Raw genomic sequence first — 23529 nt, forward strand, 5'->3', positions numbered from 1 at the left:
GTAATTTTGTCCAGCATCCACTGTCGTGCTCCTACGTTTCTCAGCTGGTGCCGAGATCAAAAGAAAACTGGGGTTGTGAGAGTGGGTTGTGAGAGAGGGAGAGTGGGTTCGTGGCTACCTGTCACACCCTCGATCTCAGATAGCAAGGAGGAAGGCTGACAGCCTTTCAGCCGATGCAGGGGTGCCTGAGGGGCAGAGTCCGGCTGTCAGTTCCCAAGAGACGACTGAGGCAGGTCCGGCTGATGTTTCAGAGCAGGCACAGCAGTCTGAGGCAGCAGAGACAGCGACGGACAGACTAGAAGATGAGCTGTGCAGGCAACCCCCACTGACTCCACAGCAAAGGCCTGTCACAAGGCGAAGAGCACAGCTGGAAACTATCAGGAGGAGTAAACGCCTCTTGCAGCGGGCTGAGAAGCCTTGAATCCCTGCCAGCGGAGAGTTATCGGCTTGGACGATAAAGCACGTCAACAGCTTTCTGTTAGCTGCTGGAAGACAACATTTGTCAACAGCTTTCAGCCCAAGCCAGATATAGAGAACTATTCCGAGCCGTGTTTCGTTTCTGCAGCCCAGTTTGTATCGCGGACTGTCTTCCTGGACTTCCCTTCCGGGTGGCCAGATTGCTGACACTACCCAGTTTTCCACCTGGCACGCTGCTCTGAACTTTGCAGTACAGTCATAACCCTGCAGATTCTTAGATGCACCATGCCCACCCACATCAGCGCACAAAGTATATGTTGAGAATGTTCAAGGAAGAGATGATGATGACGATGACGATGATGATGATGATGATTTATTCAATTTCTATATCGCCCTTCCAAAAATGGCTCGGCGCAGTTTACACAGAGAAAGAATATATAAATAAGATGGATCCCTGTCCCCAAAGGGCTCACAATCTAAAAAGAAACATAAGATAGACACCAGCAACAGTCACTGGAGGTAGTGTAGTGGGGGGGTGGTGGAGAGGGCCAGTTACTCTCCCCCCGCTCAGTAAAGAGAATCACCACCAAAAAGGTGCCTCTTTGCCAAGTTAGCAGGGGTTACCTGCAGATGCTACCGACAGCAACCCCCAGCCGTGTCAAGCCTGCTCGCAAGAGCCCGGTCAGATGGATTTGCAAGTAAAAAGGCAGTTCTGTAAAACTGCCAAGAACTGTAAAACTGCGAGCTTGGCAAGGATTTTTAACCCCGGGTCTCACAAGCAACTGACACACGCCGAGATGAAAACAGGGACAAGGAAGGCCGGCTGCCGAGCAGGTTTCCACAACACAACTTTTGACTGTGGTTTGCAGGCAGGAACTCAAGTGTCCCGGAAATGCAAAGCATCACCATGGCAGCCACTTTTGTGCAGAATGCCCCGCTTGTTCAAAACTAACCCCTGGTTTGCGTTTTCTTCTGTTCTGTGGCTTCGTTTGCTTTCAGAATTACAGCTCCATTTCTCAGATTAAATGCACCCTCTATACACCCCAATTCTCTCCCACCCCACCCGCAAGCACACGATCAACATTGCTCCAGAAATCATGCTCTCCAATAGCTAAGCGGGGTCTAGGAATTGGTAGCACGATTGAAAACCGATCACTGCACCAGGGTTAGGGTGCCCTTAGCCATGGTTAGCAGTAGTGAGAACCAGGGCCAGGATGCCCTGAGCCATGATATGCCATGGCAAACCATGGGAATGGGGGCAGGCTGAGAACTTGAGCACAACAGGGGATTATTAGGAGGGAGTCCATGATTTTGCCATTCATTCCCGATCCTTAAACCATGGTTAATGACTGAGAATAATAGGATCACAGAACGTTAGAGCTGGAAGGGCACTTGGCGGTCTTCTAGTCCATTCCACTGATCCATTCAGGAAACTGCTCCAGCATCCCTGACCAATGGCTGCTCAATCTCTATTTAAAAACTTCAAAAGAGCCTACCATTGCACAAAGCAGCCTGTTCCGCTGTGAAACAGTTCTTACACTCAGGAAACTCCTTCCTGTTTTAAGTTAAACTGCTAAGGTCCTAATTACAGCAGTCTCATCCTTCTCCACTTAACAAGCATCTCCAGTACACTAATAAACTTCCTATATTTCCTGTTCCACTTCCTCCCCTTCTCATTATCAGGCCAGCAGCAATCAAGGGAGGCGGCAGCAGCAGCAAAAGAGGAAGAGGAGGTCATGAATTGCTGCTCAGGTTGCGGGGGGTGGCACAAGGTGAGGGACATCTTGCCATCTTCCTGGTATCCTGATAATTTGCCACCTGAGGCAACCACCTCACCCTGCCTCATAGAAGGATCATAGGAACATAGGAAGCTGCCATATACTGAGTCAGACCATTGGTCCATCTTGCTAAGTATTGTCTACACAGACTGGCAGCAGCTTCTCCAAGGTTGCAGACAGGAGTCTCTCTCAGCCCTATCTTGGAGATGCTGCCAGGGAGGGAACTTGGAACCTTCTGCTCTTCCTAGAGTGGCCCCCTTATCCCTTGAGGGTAATATCTTCCAGTGCTCACAGATCAAGTCTCCCATTCATATGCAACCAGGGCAGATCCTGCTTAGCTAAAGGGACAAGTTGTGCTTGCTACCACAAGACCAGCTCTCCTCTCCTAGAGGATCACTGAACCACCCTGCACGTGTAGGCAAGTAACGCACTTGAGCCATGATGTCTAGAGTGTGCGTATGTATGTGTTAATAAATACATACATGCATCATATACAGCTTTTCAACCAAAACTCTCAGTTATTCCATGGGAAAAGGAATAATTCATAGATTTCACTGCATACATATGCATTTGACCCCTATGAAACACGACCAAAGTGCATTACATGCACAAGACTCTTCCTAAGAACACTCCCCTTAACCTTATCTTAATCATCCTCACAACAATCCTGTGAGGTGGGCTGGCATTAATCATCTCCATGTAATATAGATGGAGGATTGATCCATCAAGTAAGTTCATAGCCAAGTTAAGACCGAACAAGGGCCTTACATCCCAATTGGCCAAAACATTCCCGCCCCCTGCCACGAGCAGTTGTCTGCTAGTGGAAAAATCGTGCTCTCCAATAGCTAAGCAGGGTCTAGGAACTGGTAGCACGATTGAAAACTGATCATTGAACCAGTGCCTTTTCTGTCTTCACGAGCACACTATTTTCAAGAACGTCACGGGGGCCCTGTGGGTTAGATCAAAGGTCTGTCTTCTCCAGCATCCTCTTTGCAGTAACAGCCAACCAGATGCTTCTGCGAAGCCTGTAAGCAGAGCATGGCGTAGGCAGCCCTCCACTTTTGTATGTCCCCAGGAATTGGCATACAAAGATATACTGCCCCTGAAGGCAGAGGTTCTATTAGTTATCATACCTGATAGCAAAGGAGAAGAAATCTCGGAGTTGAAAACGGTCTCTAGGGCACTGCTTCCCAATCAGTGTCCTACACTGAATCAGCTCCACAAGCAGAGAGTTTAAATGCCCTGTTTTTGGAGCCAACTCAGCCCATAAAGCACCAGGAGAAACGTGGAAAGCAGTGCCCCAGAGACTGCTTTCGACTTCTCGGTTTCTTCTAATTTGCTATTAGGCATGAAAACTAATAGAACCTCTGCCTTCAGGAGCAGTATATCAGAGGGGAGCGAGTAGACGCCAGAAGCAGGCCAGATATGCTCCCCAATTTTGGAGTCGATTTTGCCCCATGATGCACCAGGAAGGGCACGTCTCTCCTGGTGTATAAGGGGGCAGGTTTAAGTGTGCCACCAGATAAAAAGCACCGGGGAAACACTGCACTAAGGATCTTGGTGGATCAAGTTACTTTCCCGTCAGCCCAGCAGCGTGCCGGTGACGCAAGACCGTTCCTAGGCAATGGACAAAGGAACACTTGAAGCGCATCCTTGCAAATGACAGGCACGTCAACAGAAACATCTCACCTCCTCCAAAGCTCTGCTGTGTCTCGGCTTCAGCGTGGCTGCCCATCACCTCCTCGGCTCTGGCAGGCTGATTTCCCCATCCTTTGCACAACAGGTCCGCGCATCAAGGTCTCCCCCAAGGGCTGCCTTCTTACTGGGCTGCCTGACATAAGAAATACCGCCTGTCTCCTGCAAGCAACTAGGCAGGCTGGCTGGGAAGTAACGTGATCTGAAGGAATCTCCAGAGATTCCGTCGGCGTTCAGCACGAGATCTGATCTGATTTGCTCTGCCCTCTTCCGACACCCCCCCTCTTCCAGCCCCATATAGTGGGATCTGCCCTGGGTCCCACTCACCTACAGACCTTATGCAATGGTTGTTTGTATTAACCAAGGTTTGGGGGAAAGCAGGCGGCGTAGAATATGGGCTTGGTGCAAGCAGAAAAGGGGAAAGATCTCCAGGTAGACACTCAGAGTGAGCTCATATTCAGAAAGTCCCTGAAGCCAGGGAGGCCCTTTCATGAGGCAAGGCAGAGCAGTGGCCTCGGGAGGTAGATCGCTGGGGCACACAGCAGGGTGGCAAGATTCCTCCCTGCCATCAGAGCCGCTCTTTAGCCCCATTCCGACATTGCGCTGTACAAGTGTACAGACGCCTGCACACCTGTACGTGCATTTGTGTGAATGACTGTACTTGTGTTCATGTTAAAAGTGAATCTAAGTACAGGGCACTCAAATGCATGGGACGGATAGGAAGTGTAGTGCTTTACCTGCATTCAGCATAACATGTGAATGGCCGGACCTGTGTACAACGTACACTCGTCATACCAGTGCTGAACATAATGTGTGAATGGGCCTTTTGGAACAAATCTAACCCTTGCAAAATTTTGCAAACGTTAGTCCCCTGCTAACTGAGCAAAGAGGCACCTTTTAAGAGTGGCGATTCTCTTGACTGAGCAGGGGGTGAGCAACCGGCCCTATCCATCCCCAGCACAGCATCCCTCCAGTGGCGGTTGCTGGTGTCTCTTGGGTTTCTTTTTTTAGATCGTGAGCCCTTTGGGGACAGGGAGCCATATTATTTATTTAGACCCATGTAAAGTGCTTTGGGGACTCTGGTTGAAAGGCAGCAGATAAATCTTCCTAGTATTCATAAGGAGTACCTCTCTTCACACTCCTCGCAAAGCCTGCTGGAAGCACGAAGAGAGCAGAGGCGGCTGCTGGCAACCTTTCCTCTTCCGTGGCCCCTGAGTCAAACCATTGGTCCACCTAGCTCAGTACTGCCTACACTGACCGGCAGCAGTTCTCCAACATCTCAGGCAGGGGTCTCTCCCAGCCCTACCTGGAGATGCTACCAGGGAGGGAAGCCGGGACCTCCTGCATGCAAGCAGATGCTCGACCACCGAGCGATGGCCCCATGTCCTAAGGGGAATCTGACAGCAGACAATGCTCACAGGTAGCCACTCATCCCAATGCAAACCCTGCTTAGCAAAGGGGACAGTTCATGCTTGCAGCCACAAGATCTTTTCCCCAATGCCCTTTTAAGGCTCACAAGGGTTGGTTGCGAAAGGGGGCTGACCCCCACCGCGGCATGGGTCAGGGCAGCATTCGGCACCTTACACCAGGTGCTGCAGTACCTTGGGTTGCTCCTGCATGGGTTTTTGGAGAAAGGGGCCACAGCAGTGTTCCCTCTAAGGCATGTGCGTGTGCATGCGCTCAGAGCTCCACCCAGTTCATTTTAGATCCCACTCAGGTTAAAGAGAGCCAATACTGGTTAGAGTGTTGGACTAGGACCGAGAAGACCCAAGTTCGAATCCCCATTCAGCCATGAAACTCACTGGATGACTCAGGGCCGGTCACGTCTCTCTCCGCCTAACCTACCTTACAGGGTTGTTGTGAGGATCAAAATAAGCATGTACTGAGCTCCTTGGAGGAAGAATGAATGACGGAATGAATCATTCACTAAATGGAAGGAATGAATGAATGAATCAGGAAGGCCCCATTCTGAATCCACATGCGCGCACACTGCCTTGATACTGCCGCCCAGAACAAAACACGTTCTGCGCACAGATGGAAAAAAAATGAGAGAACACACTGGGCCACAGTTCACTGGCAGAACACACGCTCTGGAACCTGGGAAGCTGCCATATACTGAGTCCGACATTTGGTCCATCTAGTTCAGGATTGTCTACACAAACTGGCAGCGGCTTCTCCAAGGTTGCAGGCAGGAATCTTCTCTCAGCCCTAATCTTGGAGATGCTGCCAGGGAGGGAACTCGGAACCTTTTGCTCTTCCCAGAGCGGCTCCATCCCCTGAGGGGAATATCCTCCAGTGCTCGCACATGCCGTTGCCCATTCAAATGCAAACCAGGGTAGACTCTGCTTAGCAAAGGGGACAATGGATACTCGCCACCACAAGACCAGCTCCATTCCAGATGATGGGAAAGATCTGTGCCCATGACCCGGGCAAGGTTATGGGCTGCCGGTCTTACTCAGCAGAAGGCAGCTGCATAAACCACTGGGCCACACAGCTGGCAGACGTGTGTGCCTGCTAGCCGCACAGCAGGCAAACAGCCCTGAGATCCCAGCAGCCACCTTTTCTCGGCCTTATTCTGCAACACACCAGAAAGCCGCCGCCATGCAAATCTCCATTTCCGCCCACCCGTTTTGTCTGCAGAGCTGGTACAGCGAGATGGCACCGGGCAGAGGTGGCTCCAGCCCACACTTGCCGCTCGCTCTTCTGCGCGCTCCGCCCTTGGGCAGCTGTTTCCAAAGAGGGCAGGAGAGGTGAGGAGAGGGAAGCCCTCCGGCTCTGGGCCCATCGGACTGCCGAGGGTGAGCTTCGCCGACTTGGGGGAGGGCGGTATTAATCTTTTTGCCTCCGAGCTAAAGCTGCTCTCCGTCTGTTCGGGATTAGAAGACCGCTCCTCAAGGGAACCGATTATTTCACATCTGGCTGCGAGGGGAGTCTCAAATTGCCTTCCCAGGCGCACAGCAGCAGCCTGCAACAGAGACCGAGGAGATGGGAGTAGAAGGACAAGATCACCTGGCGGATGATGCAGGGAGGAAGGGAGGGTTGATGATTCAGATCACCCGGCTGATGATGGCAAGAAGAGGCCGTGCAGGTTGTCTGAACACCTTATCCGCCCGGGCAGGATTTGATCCCAGGACCTCCTACACCCTGAGCAAGAGTCATGCCCCAAAGACCTGGGGCTCTCAATCCTGCGTCCCCAGATGTTGTTGGACTACAACTCCCATCATCCCCAGCCACAATGGCTGAAGGGGGTCCCAACCAGTGTACCCTCTAACAGGGATTCCCATATGTTGTTGACTACAACTCCCATCATTCCCAGCCACAGTGGTCCCAACCTTGAGTCCCCAGATGTGGGACTACCATCGTCCCCAGCCACAATGTCTGCAGGGCCTCCCAAGCGTCAGTCCCCAGATGTTGTCGGACTACAACTCCCATCATTCCCAGCCACAGTGGTCCCAACCTTGAGTCCCCAGATGTGGGACTACAATTCCCATTGTCCCCAGCCACAATGTCTGAAGGGCCTCCCAAGCATCAGTCCCCAGATCTTGTCGGACTACAACTCCCATCATTCCCAGCCACAGTGGTCCCAACCTTGAGTCCCCAGATGTTGCCGGACTACAACTCCCATCATCCCCATCCAGCTCGATGTACTACAAATGTTAAGAGCAACAAGAATACGACAAGTACGAATACGACAGATATTTATATACTGCTTTTCAACAAACAGATAAACACAGAGACTGCTTGGGGCTCCTTGAAGGAAGAGCGGGATATAAATGCAAAATAAATAATAATATTTATTGTATTAACAATACATGTCCCCAAAGGGCTCACAATCTAAAAAAGAAACATAAGTCAGACACCAGCAACAGCCATTGGAGGTAGGCTGTGCTGGGGCTGGATTGGACCAGTTGCTCTCCCCCTGCTAAATATAAGAGAATCACCACTTTAAAAAGGTACCTCTTTAGCAGGAGACCTGCTAACTAAGGGGAAGAAGGCGGAAATCTGAACCTTTCCCCTCCCATGAGCAACTAAAAGGGGGTGAAATTCTGACGTCCTCCCCACCAACAAGGAATAATAAAGGGCACAAAAGTATCTGCAGCAGCAGTGGAGGTTACAATGCAAGACCATCTCGGCACAAAGGAGAGGGCGAAAAAGTGATGTATTGAATCAAGTCTCCATTACAGATCATTTAATCAATCCAAACGCTAATCCTCATCCCACTCAATCCCACTCAATCAGGAATGCCAGCTTTCTGCAGGGAGGCAATCGGGACGGAAACCGACAAGCCTGCTTTCAATCCATATTTAGTGCATCCATACAGGACTACAGAGAAGCCTACTTTATCCAGTGGTATCAGTCACGATTCATGTGTGGAGAAATATATGACTGCAAGTATGGACAAAATGTTGCAGTATACAGTGGTCCCTCGACTTACGAAGTTAATCCGTTCCGAATGCACATTCGTAGGTCGAAAAGTTTGTAAGTCGAAAAGCGGTTTCCCATATGAATGCATTGGAAACTGATTAATTCGTTCCGGAGCCTAGGAAAAAGACCCAGACACCCAGTTTTATGTGCAAAACTCTTTATCAAGTGCACTTTAAAGGCATGCAAAATGCAAACTCCGCAAACTCTGCAAACTCCTGCGGAGCATTGCTCGCCATGGGGCAACGACCACATTATCAAAATTCGTAAGTCGAGGAAACCGCATCTAAAACCGCCAACGGTTTTCCGTTCGGATGTCGAAAAATTCGTAAGCGTGCGGCCACTTTTTCCTTTCGTAAGTCGAAAAATTTGGATGTCGAGTAGTTTGTAAGTCGAGGGACCACTGTATCCCCGGTGTGCATGTGTTACTTCAGCCTGTGCCTGATCATGGTGAAGTTTTAGAGACTTTTCCTCCTCAGAAGCAATAGAGGAGAGCTGGTCTTGTGATAGCAAGCATGAATTGTCCCCTTCGCTAAGCAAGGTCCATCCTGGTTTGCATGTGAATGGGAGACATGTGAGAGCATTGTAAGACATTCCCCCCAGGGGATAGAGCCGCTCTAGGAAGAGCAGAAGGTTCCAAGTTACCTCTCTGGCAGCGTCTCCAAGATAGCGCTGAGAGAGACTCCTGCCTGCAGCCTTGGAGAAGCCGCTGCCAGCCAATGTAGACAGTACGCAGCTAAATGGACCCACGGTCTGACTCAGTATAAGGCAGCTTCCTATGTTCCTAAGAGGTTGTGACTGTCTTGAGTTAGTATTCTTCAAACTGAAATTTCCCACTCTTTTTGTTCAAGCCCTTCTTCCCCACTCCTCACCAGAGAGTTCCATTAGCTCCACCCACCTGGTTGTCTGTTAAGTGCCCACTGAGTACGCAAACATTCTGCCCCACTGAGTCATACCAGGGCAGTTCAGGTGCTTATTATTAGGGGACGTTTTTTGCCTCCTTGGCTTTTTTACTTCCAGATTTTTATGAAGCTGATGTATCAGTGGGTTACCCTGAGTCTGCCAGTTCTTCCCCCTCACTGGCAGGTGCTCCATTTATATATCCAAATAGATCATAACATTTCTGAATCTTCTTGGAAATAGACATCAGATCATTTATTCACCTCCCAGAACTGCAGTGTAGCATGGATAATCCACGTATCACTTGCCTCATTAGGCAAAGCAAAATTTAGTTGGCATTTTATCCTGGGGAAAATGGCAAAGGGCACTAGAAGTTCATACGTAATTCTCCCTTCCACTTTTCATAATTACTCTTCCTTCCTCCCCAGGTCTATTTTTAGGCTGCGCAAGATGAAGAAATTCTGAAAGAAAAGGAGGAACAGGAAACAGGGCCCAAAGAAACCCCACAGGATTACCTGAATCAAGGACTGCCGGAATGAATAGTTATTTAATTTAATTTAATTTAATTTAATTAATTTAATTTAAAAGGACCACTTTCATGCTGTGTTGTTTTGAGCAGGGGGTCCTCATATTTTTATGGGACTAATGTTTTGGGGAAGACAGACATTGGCAGAGCATCTGCTGTGTATGCAGAAGGCTCCAGGTTCAATTCCTAGTAGCATCTCTGGGTACAGCTGGGAAAGTCCCCTGCCTGAAATGCTGGGGAGCCGCTGCCAGTCTGTGCAGACAATACTAAGCTAGATGAACCAATGGTCTGACTCAGTATATGGCCGCTTCCTATGTGCCTATGTCTATATCAGGCAGTATAAAAACGTGATAGATAGACAGACACAAGTCTTTCTGTTGCGCCTAGAAAAACACACCCAAGATAGCAAATCAAACATCGCCAATACTGGCACGAAAGCATACATGTCATACTGTAAGCCAGCACTGTGCAACTTCAGCTCTTTTGTAGATGTGCGACTACAGCTCCCATCATCCCTGACTACTGGCCACTGTGGCTGTGGATGATGGGAGTTATAGTCCAAAACTAGCAGGAAGGCCATCTCCATTCTAGAACACACACACACACACACACACACACACACACACACACACACACATACACTAATGCAGGGTTGTAGGGCAAGAGGCCCCAGTTCACCACCACCCCTCAATGCAAGAAATCCAGAGCAACAGCATTCCTGACAGATGGTGTGTGCACGTTCAAAAGTTTCTGGATGTCCGCTCAGTTCAAATTAGGTCCCGCTCAGGTTGAATCAGGAAGGTCCCACTCTGAATGCAGGTGCGCACACACTGCCTTGATACTGCTGCCCAGAACAGGACTCATTCCACCCAGAGACGGGGGGGAGGGGATTAGAGGGACCACTGATACTGTGCTGGGGCCGGATAGGGCCAGTTGCTCTCCTCCTGCTAAATATAAATGGACCGATGTCTTAGAACCCAGTTAGCAGGGGGAGAGAATGCTGAGCCCAAGATCACCCAGTGATCTAAGCCCACTCTCCCGGCAGAGCCCGGTTAGGCTCTAACACATGGATCTTTGATCCCGAACAGGGATTTGAAGCCAGATCTTTCCAGCCCAGCCCAATGGTCTCACCACTATCCCACACTGCCTCTCCGGTCTGTTTACGGGGCAAGGAACAACAAGAGCGGTTGTCGGGTGTTGATTCAGGGCAGAGTCAGCACACACAGGTCAGCTGCAGAGCTGTGATTTGGGGACTCAGCCAGAGCATAACGTATATGCATACTGGGACGGGGCAGGCGGGAGGAATAAGAAACCACTCTGCCAAACAAGGCGCTCTTTGGGGTTGTGAAACGGCAGTGCCCAGAGCCGCAGCTGCAAGAGGAAGTCGAGAGAGGGCTGGGATTGATCTTTTCTCTCGGCATCAACAAGCCAGAGCCGCCTCCTTGTGCGAATACAACTGGCAACCCACGTTCCGGGGAAAGTTATCTTTCCTGCCCAGGCCCTTGCAGCACTGCTCATTTCCCAGCAAGCATCAGCGTGGCGTCGGGAAAGAGAAGGCTGGACTTAGACCTGGGTTCAAATCCTGACGCAGGCCACAAACATCATCGGAAGGCCTTGGACCTGTCATTTTTTCAGCCTAACACACCTGCGGGGTCGAGGAGTAAACAATGGCACTACCCTGCACTCCTTGAAGAACGAGAAGAACGAAAGAGCAAGCATAATGATAAGAGAAGGATGGGTAAGCACTCAGTTCTGTTGGGTGCCAAGGCAAGCAGCAAAAAGCAGAATCACTAAAAAAAAGATGGGGGGGGATTGTTTCTAATTCACAAACGACAATCTCTTTCCCTCAGTCCTGGTTCAGATGGCAGCTTTCAAAAATGTTTAAGTAAGCCACCGGATGGCACAGCAGGGAAATGACTTGACTAACAAACCAGAAGTTGCTGGTTTGAATCCCTGCTGGTATATTTCCCAGACTATGGAAAACACCTATATTGGGCAGCAGCAATCTAGGAAGATGCTGAAAGGCATCATCTCATACTGCGCGGGAGGAGGCAATGGTCAACCCCTCCTGTATTCTACCAAAGACAACCACAGGGCTTTGTGGGCGCCAGGAGTCGACAGCGACTCGACAGCAGACGTTACTTTTAACCGGTTCAGACCCTTTGAATCGGTTCTGAATGGGTTTAGAGACAGTTTGTGCAGATTCATATCGAACTCTTTTGCTTGTAATCTAAATAGAAAATATGTACAATGTCAGGTATGCAACTGGAGGAAAAAGGTTTTTAAAAAAAAAACAAAAACAGGGAGCCATTTTGTTTCTTCATTTATCTCTATGTAAACTGCTTTGGGAACTTGTGTTGAACAGCGGCATTCGTAGAACTGGCCTCAAGCCGAGTCAGACCCTTGGTCCATCTAGTTCAGTATTGTCTACACAGACTGGCAGCAGTTTCTCCAAGGCAGGAGTCTCTCTCAGCCCTGTCTTGGAGATGCCAGAGAGAGAACGCGGAACCTTCTGCATTCAAGCATGCTGATGCTCTTCCAGAGAGGCCCCATCTCCGAAGGGGAAGATCTGACAGTGCTCAGACGTGTAGTTTCCCATTCAAATGCAAACCAAGGTAGACCCTGCTTAGCAAAGGGGACAATTCATGCTTGCTTCCACAAGACCAGCACTCTACTTGGAAGCAATCGGGAGGAGATCCAAAGTTCTAGGTTCCTCTAGATTCTAGATCCCTCTCTAGATTCTGCTTCTCTGTTCCTGCTCTGCTTGGAATGGCAACCCATTGTTAATGCTAACTTGAGATGTTACATATCTGGCTTCAGAAGTTGTCGTAGGCTGAGTCAGACCATTGGTCCCTCTAGCTCAGTATCATCGACACCAGGCCTGCTCAACGTTCCCCCCCCCAGCTGTTTTTGGACTACAACTCCCACAATCCCCAGCCACAGTGGCCAATTGCTAGTGGTTATGGGAGTTGTAGGCCAACATCTATGGTAGGGCCGAAGTTGAGCAGCCCTGATCTACACTGACTGGCAGCAGCTCTTCAGGGATTCAGGCAGGGGTCTTTCCCAGCTCTGCCTGGTGCTGCCAGGGTCTGAACCCGGGCCCTTCTGCATGCAAAGCCGACGCTCTACCACCAAGCGACCGCCCCATCCCTCAGGGACGGGCAGATGAATAAACCAATCCAACCAGCAGACTCGGGCCCAGTGGCCATTTGTTCCTCGGACTCCATCACGGCTTTTAGAAAGCTGGTAAAGACTTGGCTTTTTACCCAGGCTTTTACATAATCGTTTTTCCTGCTGCTTCTGTGTGGTTTTTGTATTGTTTTTATGCCTGTTTTTACATGTTTTTATACTTTTTAGCTTGATGTTTTTATTGTCTTTTTATTGTATATTTTAACTTTTGTAAACCGCCTTGGGGTTGTCTTTTAACGAAAGGCAGTATATAAATGCAAAAATAAATAAATAAATAAATAAATAAATAAATATGGGTACAAAGGAGCACAGGAAAGCTGCCTTATGCGGAGTCAGACCACTGGTCCATTTAGCTGCACGCTGGCTGGCAGCGGCTGTCCAAGATTCCAGACAGGCGTCTTTCCCAGCCCTACCTGGGGATGCTGCTGGGGATTGAACCTGGGACCTTCTGCAAGCAAAACGGATGTTCTCCCCCTGAGCTAGTCCATCTGCCCCTCTTCTCAGCTGCTGCCTTACCCTTCCAAGCACAGGTATTTTGCTCACCTGGAAGATGACCGGAATAAACTGCCTGCCATTCTCTAGAGGAGCAAAATCAATGGGGTTGCCCAGCAGCAAGTTGGGCTGGAGCTGCCACTCAACTCAGCAGGGAAGATGCTAGGAAGCAAGGTGGAGGGGGAGGGCGAGATGCCCTGGAGGGAAAAGGGAGGAAGCAGAAGGAACTGGAAAGAGAGAAAGGGAGGACAGAGAATCTGTGGGGTGTGAGGAGAGAGGTTGCGGGGGGGGGGGGGGGGTTAATTGCAGTTGCCCGAAGCAACAGGAACTGGTCTGGTTAATATGCCATATACTGAGTCAGACCATGGATCTATCTAGCTCAGGATTGTCTTCACAGACTGGCAGCAGCTTCTCCAAAGTTGCATACAAGAGTCCCTCCTAGCCCTATCTTGGAGATGCCAGGGAGAAGACTTAAATCTGACAACTCCCAGAATCCCTGGCTATTGGCCACTGTGGCTGGGGATTATGGGAATTCTGGTGCAAAAAGAGCTGGCCTGGTCTACCCAGACTGACAGTGCCTTCTCCAAGGTTGCAGGCAGGGATCTCTCTCAGCCCTACCTTGGAGATGCTGCCAGGGAGGGAAATTACATAGGAAGCTGCCATACACTGAGTCAGACCATAGGTCCATCGAGCTCAGTATTGTCTACACAACTACATAGATAGATTCTCTCCAGGATGATCTGTCCTCAACTTGGCCTTTAAGGTCTCTCAGTGGTGCATCCATTGCTGTCGTCATCGAGTCCATCCACCTTGCTGCTGGGCGTCCTCTTCTTTCCTTTCCTTCAACTTTTCCCAGCATTATGGACTTCTCAAGGGAGCTGGGTCTTCACATCATGTGTCCGAAGTATGATAGTTTGAGCCTGGACATTTGTGCCTGGAGTGAAAGTTCTGGATTGATTTGTTCTAGGATCCTTTTGTTTTGTTTTGTTTTTTGTTTTCCTGGCTGTCCATGGTCTCCTCAAAAGTCTTCTCCAGCACCAAAGTTCAAAACCATCAATGCTTTTTCTACCTTGCTTCTTCAAAGTCCAGCTTTCGCATCCATAGAGTGTCATGGGAAAAACCACAGTCCAAATGATTCTAATCTTTGTAGGTGTAGACACGTCACGGCATCTAAATCTCCCAAGGCCTTCATTGCAACCCTACCAAGTGCTAGTCTGCGGCATATTTCTTGACTGCTGGATCCTTGACTGTTGACGGTCGATTATAAAAGTCAGAAGCTCTCCACCACTTCAATGTCTTCATTGTCAATTCTGAGGCTTGTGGCTGTACCTGTTGTCATCAGTTTAGTCTTCTTGGAAGGCTGAAAAAGTCTTTGCCTGGCAGCCGAAAAAAACAAACGTGGGTACCAAGCCGGTATCCTTGGGGATGGAGCTGCAGTTCAGTGGCAGAGCATCTGCTTTGCAGGCAGAGGCTCCCAGGTTCTCTCCCTGGCAGCATCTCCAGATAGGGCTGGGCGAGATTCCTGCCTGAAACCCTGAAAAGCTGCTGCCAGTCTGTGTAGGTAATACTGAAATGGCCTGACCCAGCCTAACACAGCTTCCTACATTCATGTCACCTCTTCAGGGATGGGGATGTAGCTCAGTGTCAGAGCATCTGCTTAGCATGAAGGAGATCCCAGGTTCGATCCCAGGCATCTCCTGAAGTCCTAGAGAACTGCTGCCTGTCAGAGTAGACAACCCTGAGCTGGATAAACCAATGGCCTGACTCAGTATAACACAGCTTCCTGCTGGAGGAGGGTCTCTCAAAGTAACTTGTGCGCAAGGATTCCGATAGAACCCCGCGGCTTCTCCCGCACAGCCTACACAGCCTGTCAGCTCTGCTCTGCTCCCTCTCCCCGTTGCTCTCTTCTGACTACCTGTCAGGACAGATGTGACCTTGTCAACCGCAGCGTAGGGCAGGCGCAGGAGAGAAGCCTTACCTGCCTTCCCTTCCCACCCACCCCGCTCGGGGCCAGCCCTACCCTTTATGCAAGGAAACCCATGCAGTTCGTCTCCCTTCCCACCACCTTGCAGCCCTAACGCAGCCGTCTGTGCTGCACAGATCTCTCCCCTCCCCAACACACACACACACAAGTGCGTACACCATCCTGGCAGTCAACCACGCAAGCATCTCGGCACCTTTGTAGCAAGACCGAGGCCAGGCGAAACACCCCTCTGGGCATGGCATCTCTGCACCAGGCAGTAATCACACAGGGCCCCCGTCCATGCAGGAGGCCGCCTCTGCATCTTGGGGCCCAGCCAGAGCCTTTCAAGCAGCCTGAATTTGAAAAAAGACTCAGCAAAAGGCAGGCAGAAGCGGTGGTGAATTTAAAGGCGGCGGGGGGCGGAGAGACAGAGAGAGAAGGAGGAACTTACGAGACCGGAGCAGAAGCTGAGAAGCATCTTCCGTTACATAAGATGCGGAGCCAGAGACCCTGCGTGGCAGCCGTCAGGCTCCGCTCGAACAAGCCCCGGCCACCATAGCGTCTCCCGTCTCCTGCGGTTTCCCGGGAAGCGGCGGCGGGGCGGGGGGGGGGAGCGGCACAGCGCCTGCTGCAAAAGCGGAGGCTACGGCAAAGCCCAGCTGGACTCTCACTCCATCGGCTTCTCCCTTCCACCACGGCCGGACCGGCCACCTCATCCACAGAGAGCCCCCTGCCACAAGAAGCGAGCGGCCGAACTTCGGATTTAAACCCCCGATGGGCAACTCCGCTGTGCGCAAGGGTGCCGACAGCAAGCTGCACAGAGCTTCACCCCAGAACAGCCTCCCCCCATTTCCAATAAGCCTTCACACACACACACACACACACACACGCACACACACACACACACACACCCCGCCGAGATTCAAAGCAAACTCTTCTGAAATGCAGAGGAGGAGAGAGTTCCTTGAGCCTAATTTCACCTCCAGTCCTCCAGTGCTTTATAACAGGGGTTCCCAACCAGTGGTACTAGAGGCACTCTGACCCCTGGACTTTGGGGACAAAGTCTAGGGCCTCCAGAAACCCTGGGGGCCCCCATATCTTCTTGTGTCTGTTCCGGGTGTGGTGGTTGCCTGGCAGATCATGGTGATGCTTAATTTGCAGTGGGGTGGAGGGGATGTCCTCCAAAGGCCTTTAGGTCCAGGCTCCAAAATTACCTAGGTGCTCCTCTGAGTGGTACTCCAAATACAAATACAACGGATATTTAAATACGACATAAACATACGACATATAAACATTTTACGACATATAATATATGTCGATACAACATATAATACAACATATAATATATGTCAATACGACATAATATATGTCGACATATAATATATGTCATACGACATATAATATATGTCAATACGACATATAAACATTTTTTATATGTATGAAAAATTTGGGAACTTTTCAACAAAAGTTCCCAAAGTGGTGTTACATAGATATGAATAAATAAATAAAATGGCTCCCTGTCCCCAAAAGGCTCACGGTCTAAAAAAGAAACAGAAGAGAGACACCAGCAACAGCCACTGGAGAGATGCTGTGCTGGGGGTGGATAGGGCCAGGCGCTCTCCTCCTGCTCAATAAAGAGAATTGCCACTTTTTAAAAAGGTGCCTCTTTGCTCAGTTTGCAGGGGCACATGCTCTAAACATGTGCTCCTTTCTTTCAGGATGCTTTGGAAGGAGGTTGCTAAACTACAACTCCCATCATCGCCAGCTACAATTTATTGTGGCTGGGGATGATGGGAGTTGTAGTTCCGCAACAGCTGCAGTAACACTGGTCGGGACTCCCTGCTCTATGATATTACAGCATGATCCAGGATCACTTGAAACATGCTGGCTTACTCAGGATCAGGGCTGCATACACTCTGCAATTTGTTTATTATTGTTATTTCTGAAATGGTTTTATAACCAGGAAAATGAAGAATCAGGGCTGGGGGGCGGGCACGACGACTACACAGAACATGTAGAAAACCGAAGGGGACAATTCCAAGGGTCATGGAATCAGGTATGTTGCCACTTTTTCAAGGTCAGTGACCATTAGGGATGTGCAGAATGTTCCAGTCAGAATGTTCCAACTCGCCATGGGCCATTCTCCAAGCTCGGAACAATGCCCTTCGAATCAAGAGCCTGTTCCGAGCTCAGAATGGAACAACCCCATCCTGAGTTGGAACATTCCGATTGTTCGGAGTGCCATTTTGGACTCCAAAACGGGGATCAGAACATTTCAAGTGTTCCAAGACCATTCTGTTGGAACCACCAGCTCAACTGGTGGTTCCCACGAAACTTTCTGCGCATTTTCAAGCTCGGAACGGAACGCAACATGCATTTCGCACACATCCCTAGTAGCCATAAGCAAATTTTCAAGTCGCTATTATATACACACCCCAACCAAAAGGCCATTGCAGCTGGGGATGCTTGGAGTGGTAATCAACATCTAAGAATCCCAGTTACAAGGAACAATAAGGAGAGGAGAGATGGTCTTGTGGTCGCAAGCATGACTTGTCCCCTTAGCTAAGCAGGGCCCACCCTGGTTGCATATGAATGGGAGACTAGAAGTGTGAGCACTGTGAGATATTCCCCTCAGGGGATGGAGCCGCTCTGGGAAGTGCATCTAGATTCCAGGTTCCCACCCTGGCAGCATCTCCAAGATAGGGCTGAGGGAGTTTCCTGCCTGCAACCTTGGAGAAGCTGCTGCCAGTTTGGGTAGACAATCCTGAGCTAGATGGACCAAAGGTCTGACTCAGTATATGGCAGCTTCCTTTGTTCCTATGACTATTAACACCTTAAGGAGTCTCAATCTTCCGTGTCCTGCTGTTGTTGGACTACAACTCCCATCATCCGCAGCCACTATGGCCAAAGGTCAGAGATGATGGGAGCTGAAGTCCAACAACATCTTGGGGGCCCAAGGTAGGGACCCCTGGAAGAGAGACCTGCCCTCTGTCAACGTCCACAGAGTCACAGTGCAGCCTCCTGCAGCTTCACGTCTTTCTGTGGTCTTTCCCACATTCCCTCCCCTCGCTTCCAAGCCTACACCATACCTCCAACTGGAAGCTGATGCCTCCAACCGTCCCAAAGCATTGTGTTGTTGCTTAAAATCAAAAGAGTGCCTCTTCCAACGCCTGCCCAGCAATGATACCTAGCCATGCAAGCGATGGACGCTCAGAGCCTTTGACAAATGACACCTTCATAAACTTTCACATGCACCAAACCATGGGATCTAGAAACTTGATGGAAGCCCTCACAAATCCATACCACACATCTGTCACCTTACCAGGTAGCAAACCCTGTTCAACCACTGGTGAAGATAAAAAGAGAGAGACATGCAAAATTTCTACCAGAATTTTACAAATTAGTATTTGGGGGTCGCCAACTCAAAACTCTCCAACTACTGTCAAGACTACAACTCCCATCATCCCCTGCCACACTTTAGTCTGGCAGGGAGTGATGGGAACTGCAGCCCCACAGCCTGTGGGCCTCAGGCTGGCCACCCCTGCCCTAGATCATATATCGGCATACAAACTAGTAGAAACTATTTGGTACTGAAACCAAACAGAGAATTAATTCAGTATCTCCTGAAACCATTAGATTTATCCTACTCTTCCTCCAAAGAGCTCAGAGAGCTGTACGTGGTTATTTTTTATTATCACAACAACCCTGTGAGGTAGGTTAGGCTGAGAGATACATGACTGGCCCCGAGTCACCCAGTAAGTTTTGTGGTTGAATGGAGATTCGAACTTGGGCCTTCCCAGTCTTAGTCCGACATTCTAACCGCTACACTATGCAGGCTATTTTGTATTTTCACACACACACACACACACAGCTAGTTGAGTGTGTATACCTGAAGTTGGTGCAATCTCAGAAGCCTGACTAGGGTTAAGCAGGAATTCTAGATGTTGGTGGTGGTCAGACTGCAGCGTGCCATTTATTTCTCTGCAGGCAGAAATGCTGCAACCGTGAACAGGTTTTGCCCATGATCAGAACCCCGGATCAGCACCCCAGCCTTCCAATCAGGTTGAATCGGGAAGGCCCCATTCTGAACGCAGGTGCACACACCCTGCTTGGATACTACCGCTCAGAACAAAACTCATTCCGCACAGAGATGAGAAACATTAGAAGGACCACTGGTGTGCCCACCAACATTTGTTCCAATCTTGGAGGGAGAATTCTCACTGCATTGTGTTTACATAGCAAGATGCAGGACGCGGATTCCAATGCCTCATTTAGATTGAGAGATAGGTGTGAAAACATCCTGAGCTGTTGTGTCTGCTGGCCCCTTGAAAACAGGGGCCGGAGCTGAGCTGAAATGCACTTCAAACCCAGAATGGCATCCTGAATGTGTACACCTGACATTCTGATGTCTTGGTGTCGAAGGGAAAATACTGCCTTGCCTTGTATTTTCCTTCTCCACTAGAAAATGGACACAGGGTGGTGCCAGTATCTGAACTGGACACAGAACTCACCAAGTTTCACTTCAGCATCTCAAAGTCCAACGGACTTATCGCATTCGGCAAACAAGCTCACAAATAAAGGGAATGCTGAACGGGCGAGTCAAAACAAGGGCCTTGCTTCTGCTTAGACCTGGGAAGGGAATTCGGGGTGGCAGGGCACAAGCCACTCTATGCAAATATTGTGACAGTTATCATGACACTCCGCAATACAATCAAATACATCCAAAACACACGAAGCAGCTCAGCAAATGAGGAAAATCCTTTCAGACAACTGCCACACCTATTAGATAAACCATCCACAAAGACACCCAGTGAAAAATAAAAGGCAATACAACATCTAATGCGTGCGGTAACACCTATTAGAAACCAAGTGTGGCCTATTTCACACAGCAAAACAATGTTCAAAATATAGCATATATAGCTATCCCCCTTTCCCACAAAACCCAAATACCAAGTAGTATATCCAACAGGCAGCCACCATCAATCCAGGCTCCCTGATTGGTATCCTTTACCACCAAGGCTATGCTCAACAGGCAGCTGCAGCCTATCCAGGCTCCCTGATTGGTATCCTTTACCACCAAGGCTATGCTCAACAGGCAGCTGCAGCCTATCCAGGCTCCTTGATTGGTATCCTTTAACACCAAGGCTCTGCTCAACAGGCAGCCACCATCAATCCAGGCTCCCTGATTGGTATCCTTTACCACCAAGGCTCTGCTCAACAGGCAGCTGCAGCCTATCCAGGCTCCCTGATTGGTATCCTTTACTACCAAGGCTCTGCTCAACAGGCAGCTGCAGCCGATCCAGGCTCCCTGATTGGTATACCTAAGCCCCCAGTGCTCTGGAATGAGCTCCCCAAAGCTCCTTTGCTTATCTCTTTAGTGTGATCCTGTAAATAAGGGATGGCCATCTGTTCGTCCCTGGAAAGCTCTCCACCTTTGTTTAAATGTTGCCATTATTTACTGTTGTTCTTGTGGACGGTTTTCTACGGAGATTGGTGGTTTCGATGTTTCGTATTGCAATCTGGATTTTTATGTCGCTTTTTGCATTACACTGCACCCTGCTTTGCTGGCATAATGATGAAAAGTGGTATTCCAACCCCAGAAACAAAAAAAACAAAACATGTTTTAGTTTGAGTAGCAGACTGCAAGCAAGGGTTTGCATGAATGCACAGAATAGTTTTAAACCAACAGTAACAAAAGTCAACAAAAACTGTTAACTGAGCAAAGAGGCATCTTTTCAAGAAGGGTCTCTCATATATTGGGGAAACTGTCCCTATTCCGTCCAGCCTAGCATCCAAAGATGAGAGCTGATCTGGTGGTAGCAAGCATAGATTGTCTTCTGGGCTAAACAAGGTCCATCTTGGTTTGCATTTGAGACGTGTGAGCACTCTGATATCCCCCTGAGGGGATGGGGCCGCTCTAGGAAGAGCATCAGCAGGTTTGCATGCAGAAGGTTCCAAGTTCCCTCCCTGGCAGCATCTCCAGATAGGGCTCAGAGAGACTCCTGCCAGCAACCTTGGAGAAGCCACTGGGGGTTGGGGGGGTCCTTTAGGTAAAGTCAGCCCAAATCAGACAACAGTAGATGTCATAGGAAGCTGCCATATACTGAGTCAAACTATAGGTCCATCTAGCTCAGTATTGTCTACCCAGACTGGCAGCGGCTTCTCTGAGGTTGCAGGCAGGAATCTCTCGGTCCTATCTGGAGATGCCGCCAGGGCAGACCCTGCTTAGCTAGGGTCTGCCCTGGTTTGCATTTGGATGGGAGAAAACGTGTGAGCCCTGAGAGATATTCCCCTAAGGGGATGGAGCCACTCTGGGAAGAGCATCTGCAGGTTTGCATGCAGAAGGTTCCAAGTTCTTTCCCTGGCAGCATCTCCAAGATAGGGCTGAGAGGGACTCCTGCCTGCAGCCTTGGAGAAGCTGCTGCCAGTCTGTGCAGACAATCCTGAACTAGATGGACCAATGGTCTGACTCAGTATATGGCAGCTTCCTACGCGACCCCTGCTCGAACTCTGTGTGTGTGTGTGTGTGTGTGTGTGTGTGTGTGTATTAGGTGAGGCCCATTGTTGACGGGGCAAAGTCCTTTGGTATAGATTACACTTCTAGGCAAGTTCAAGAAAGTACGTATATGTAATGGAATTTTTTTTAATGTGCTTGCAGAAGGGAAGTAAAAGAACCGTTTGACATTTGTAGGTTTTTAACTTCAAACATGATCCAGTTCATTGGATAGTGACCATACTGTATATGGCAAATTTGAATCACAGTAAGTTTGAATGTGCGAATGCTCTGCTTTTCTTTTCCATGATGTCATTTTGGAATTATCGATTTGATTGAGTGTTAAACATCTGTTGAGGACGATAACAGCTAAAATAGGGTGATTACTTCAGATTTTCTGCAAAAACATCTATCTTCGATCGATATATTTAGTTCTCAAAGGCATGCCCGCGGCTAATCCCATGCGTGGCAGCTCTCGCAAGAGTTCAGAGAGCTGCCGGATAGATGGGTGGGAGGGAGGAAAATGAAGGCAGCACCGGCCAGAAAGCGGTGGGGAGCAACGGGACGGGAGAAGAAGCAGCCCGCCCACCAGCCAGAAAGCGGGGTGGGTGGGTAGGAGAGAAGAAGCTGGTGCCCGGCTGGCCAGAAAGTGGCAGGCGGGCCAGTTGGCCTGGTGGGAGTGGGAGGGAGAAGAAGCCCACCTGCCCAAAAGTGGCGGTGGTGGTGGGGAGAGACGAAGCCAGCCAGAAAGTGGCGGGGTGAGGACAAGAAAAAGGCTGCTTGCGTGCCAGCGGGGGGGGGAGAAGGTGGCCGAGGGTGGGTGGGCCGTGCAGAGGCACAGATATTCTGCGTCTGGCCCAGCTAGTATATATTTAAATGTGTCCCTGAGTCTATTCTGCTGTAAAACGTAGCCCATTCTGCTAATTTCCGTGGCAGGATTGTGTCTGCAAAATTTGCTCTCTGAAGTATGACTCTGTTTCTCGCACATTCTTCAACCAAGGCAGCTTAACAGCAGTAGGGATCTAGAGCACGGTTCATTGCGATATGGGTCACGCCAGGACCAGTCCTGAAAGGTCTCCAGAGCAATGAGATTAGGACTGGCAGACTTTTAAATTATTGACGAGGGTCTTGCGGTCTAATAATAAAAGCCGGGCTCTGTCTTGCATGTCAGATAAGCCTCAGACTCCTTCTCTGTAAGAGAATACAGTCTCTCTTCCACAGAATCACACCACTTTACTCCTTGACTAGAGGGTGAATCTTTTGCTTTTTGTTCACGGTAAATTAAATTGCTTGCCAATTAGCTGGAGTCGAAATTTAATTCTGAAATGGCTCGGAGACATGAGGACTGAAGACTCTTGGCTCACTTTATCTCACCTAGCACTGGGTTATAGAAGGGCGCCACCCAGATGCACCGTAATGCTCTGGAGTGGCAAGTCTGTCTTTGAAAAATAAAATGCACTTTTAAAAAGCCCCCCAACGTTACTGCATGTATTCAAGCCATTGCTAGCATTGCGGTGTGGCTCTCTCCACTGACAACAGCTTTGGAATTCAAATTCAAAATACAGAAATCACCACGCTTAAAAGAGAGGTCTGGTGGTAGCAAACATGAATTGTCCCTTGATAAGCAGGGTCCATCCTGGTTTGCATTTGAATG

General features: G+C 49.5%; 1 protein-coding gene across 2 annotated transcripts in view; it reads right to left on the reverse strand.

The window, feature by feature from the left end:
- CSK (C-terminal Src kinase) overlaps window positions 1-23529 on the reverse strand; it is a 101521-nt gene that overhangs the window by 47038 nt on the left and 30954 nt on the right. The window contains exon 1 of one of the 2 annotated variants that reach the window (XM_053272767.1): window positions 15834-16228. The exons of the other annotated variant lie outside the window; for it this stretch is intronic. Within the exon in view, the coding sequence (XP_053128742.1) occupies window positions 15834-15860 (27 nt within the window). The 5' untranslated portion in view covers window positions 15861-16228. Of the gene's footprint in view, window positions 1-15833; window positions 16229-23529 lie in introns of those variants that run through there. 2 annotated transcript variants of the gene reach the window in all.

The sequence above is a fragment of the Hemicordylus capensis genome, chromosome 10 (assembly GCF_027244095.1).
Source record: "Hemicordylus capensis ecotype Gifberg chromosome 10, rHemCap1.1.pri, whole genome shotgun sequence".
Lineage (NCBI taxonomy): Eukaryota > Metazoa > Chordata > Lepidosauria > Squamata > Cordylidae > Hemicordylus > Hemicordylus capensis.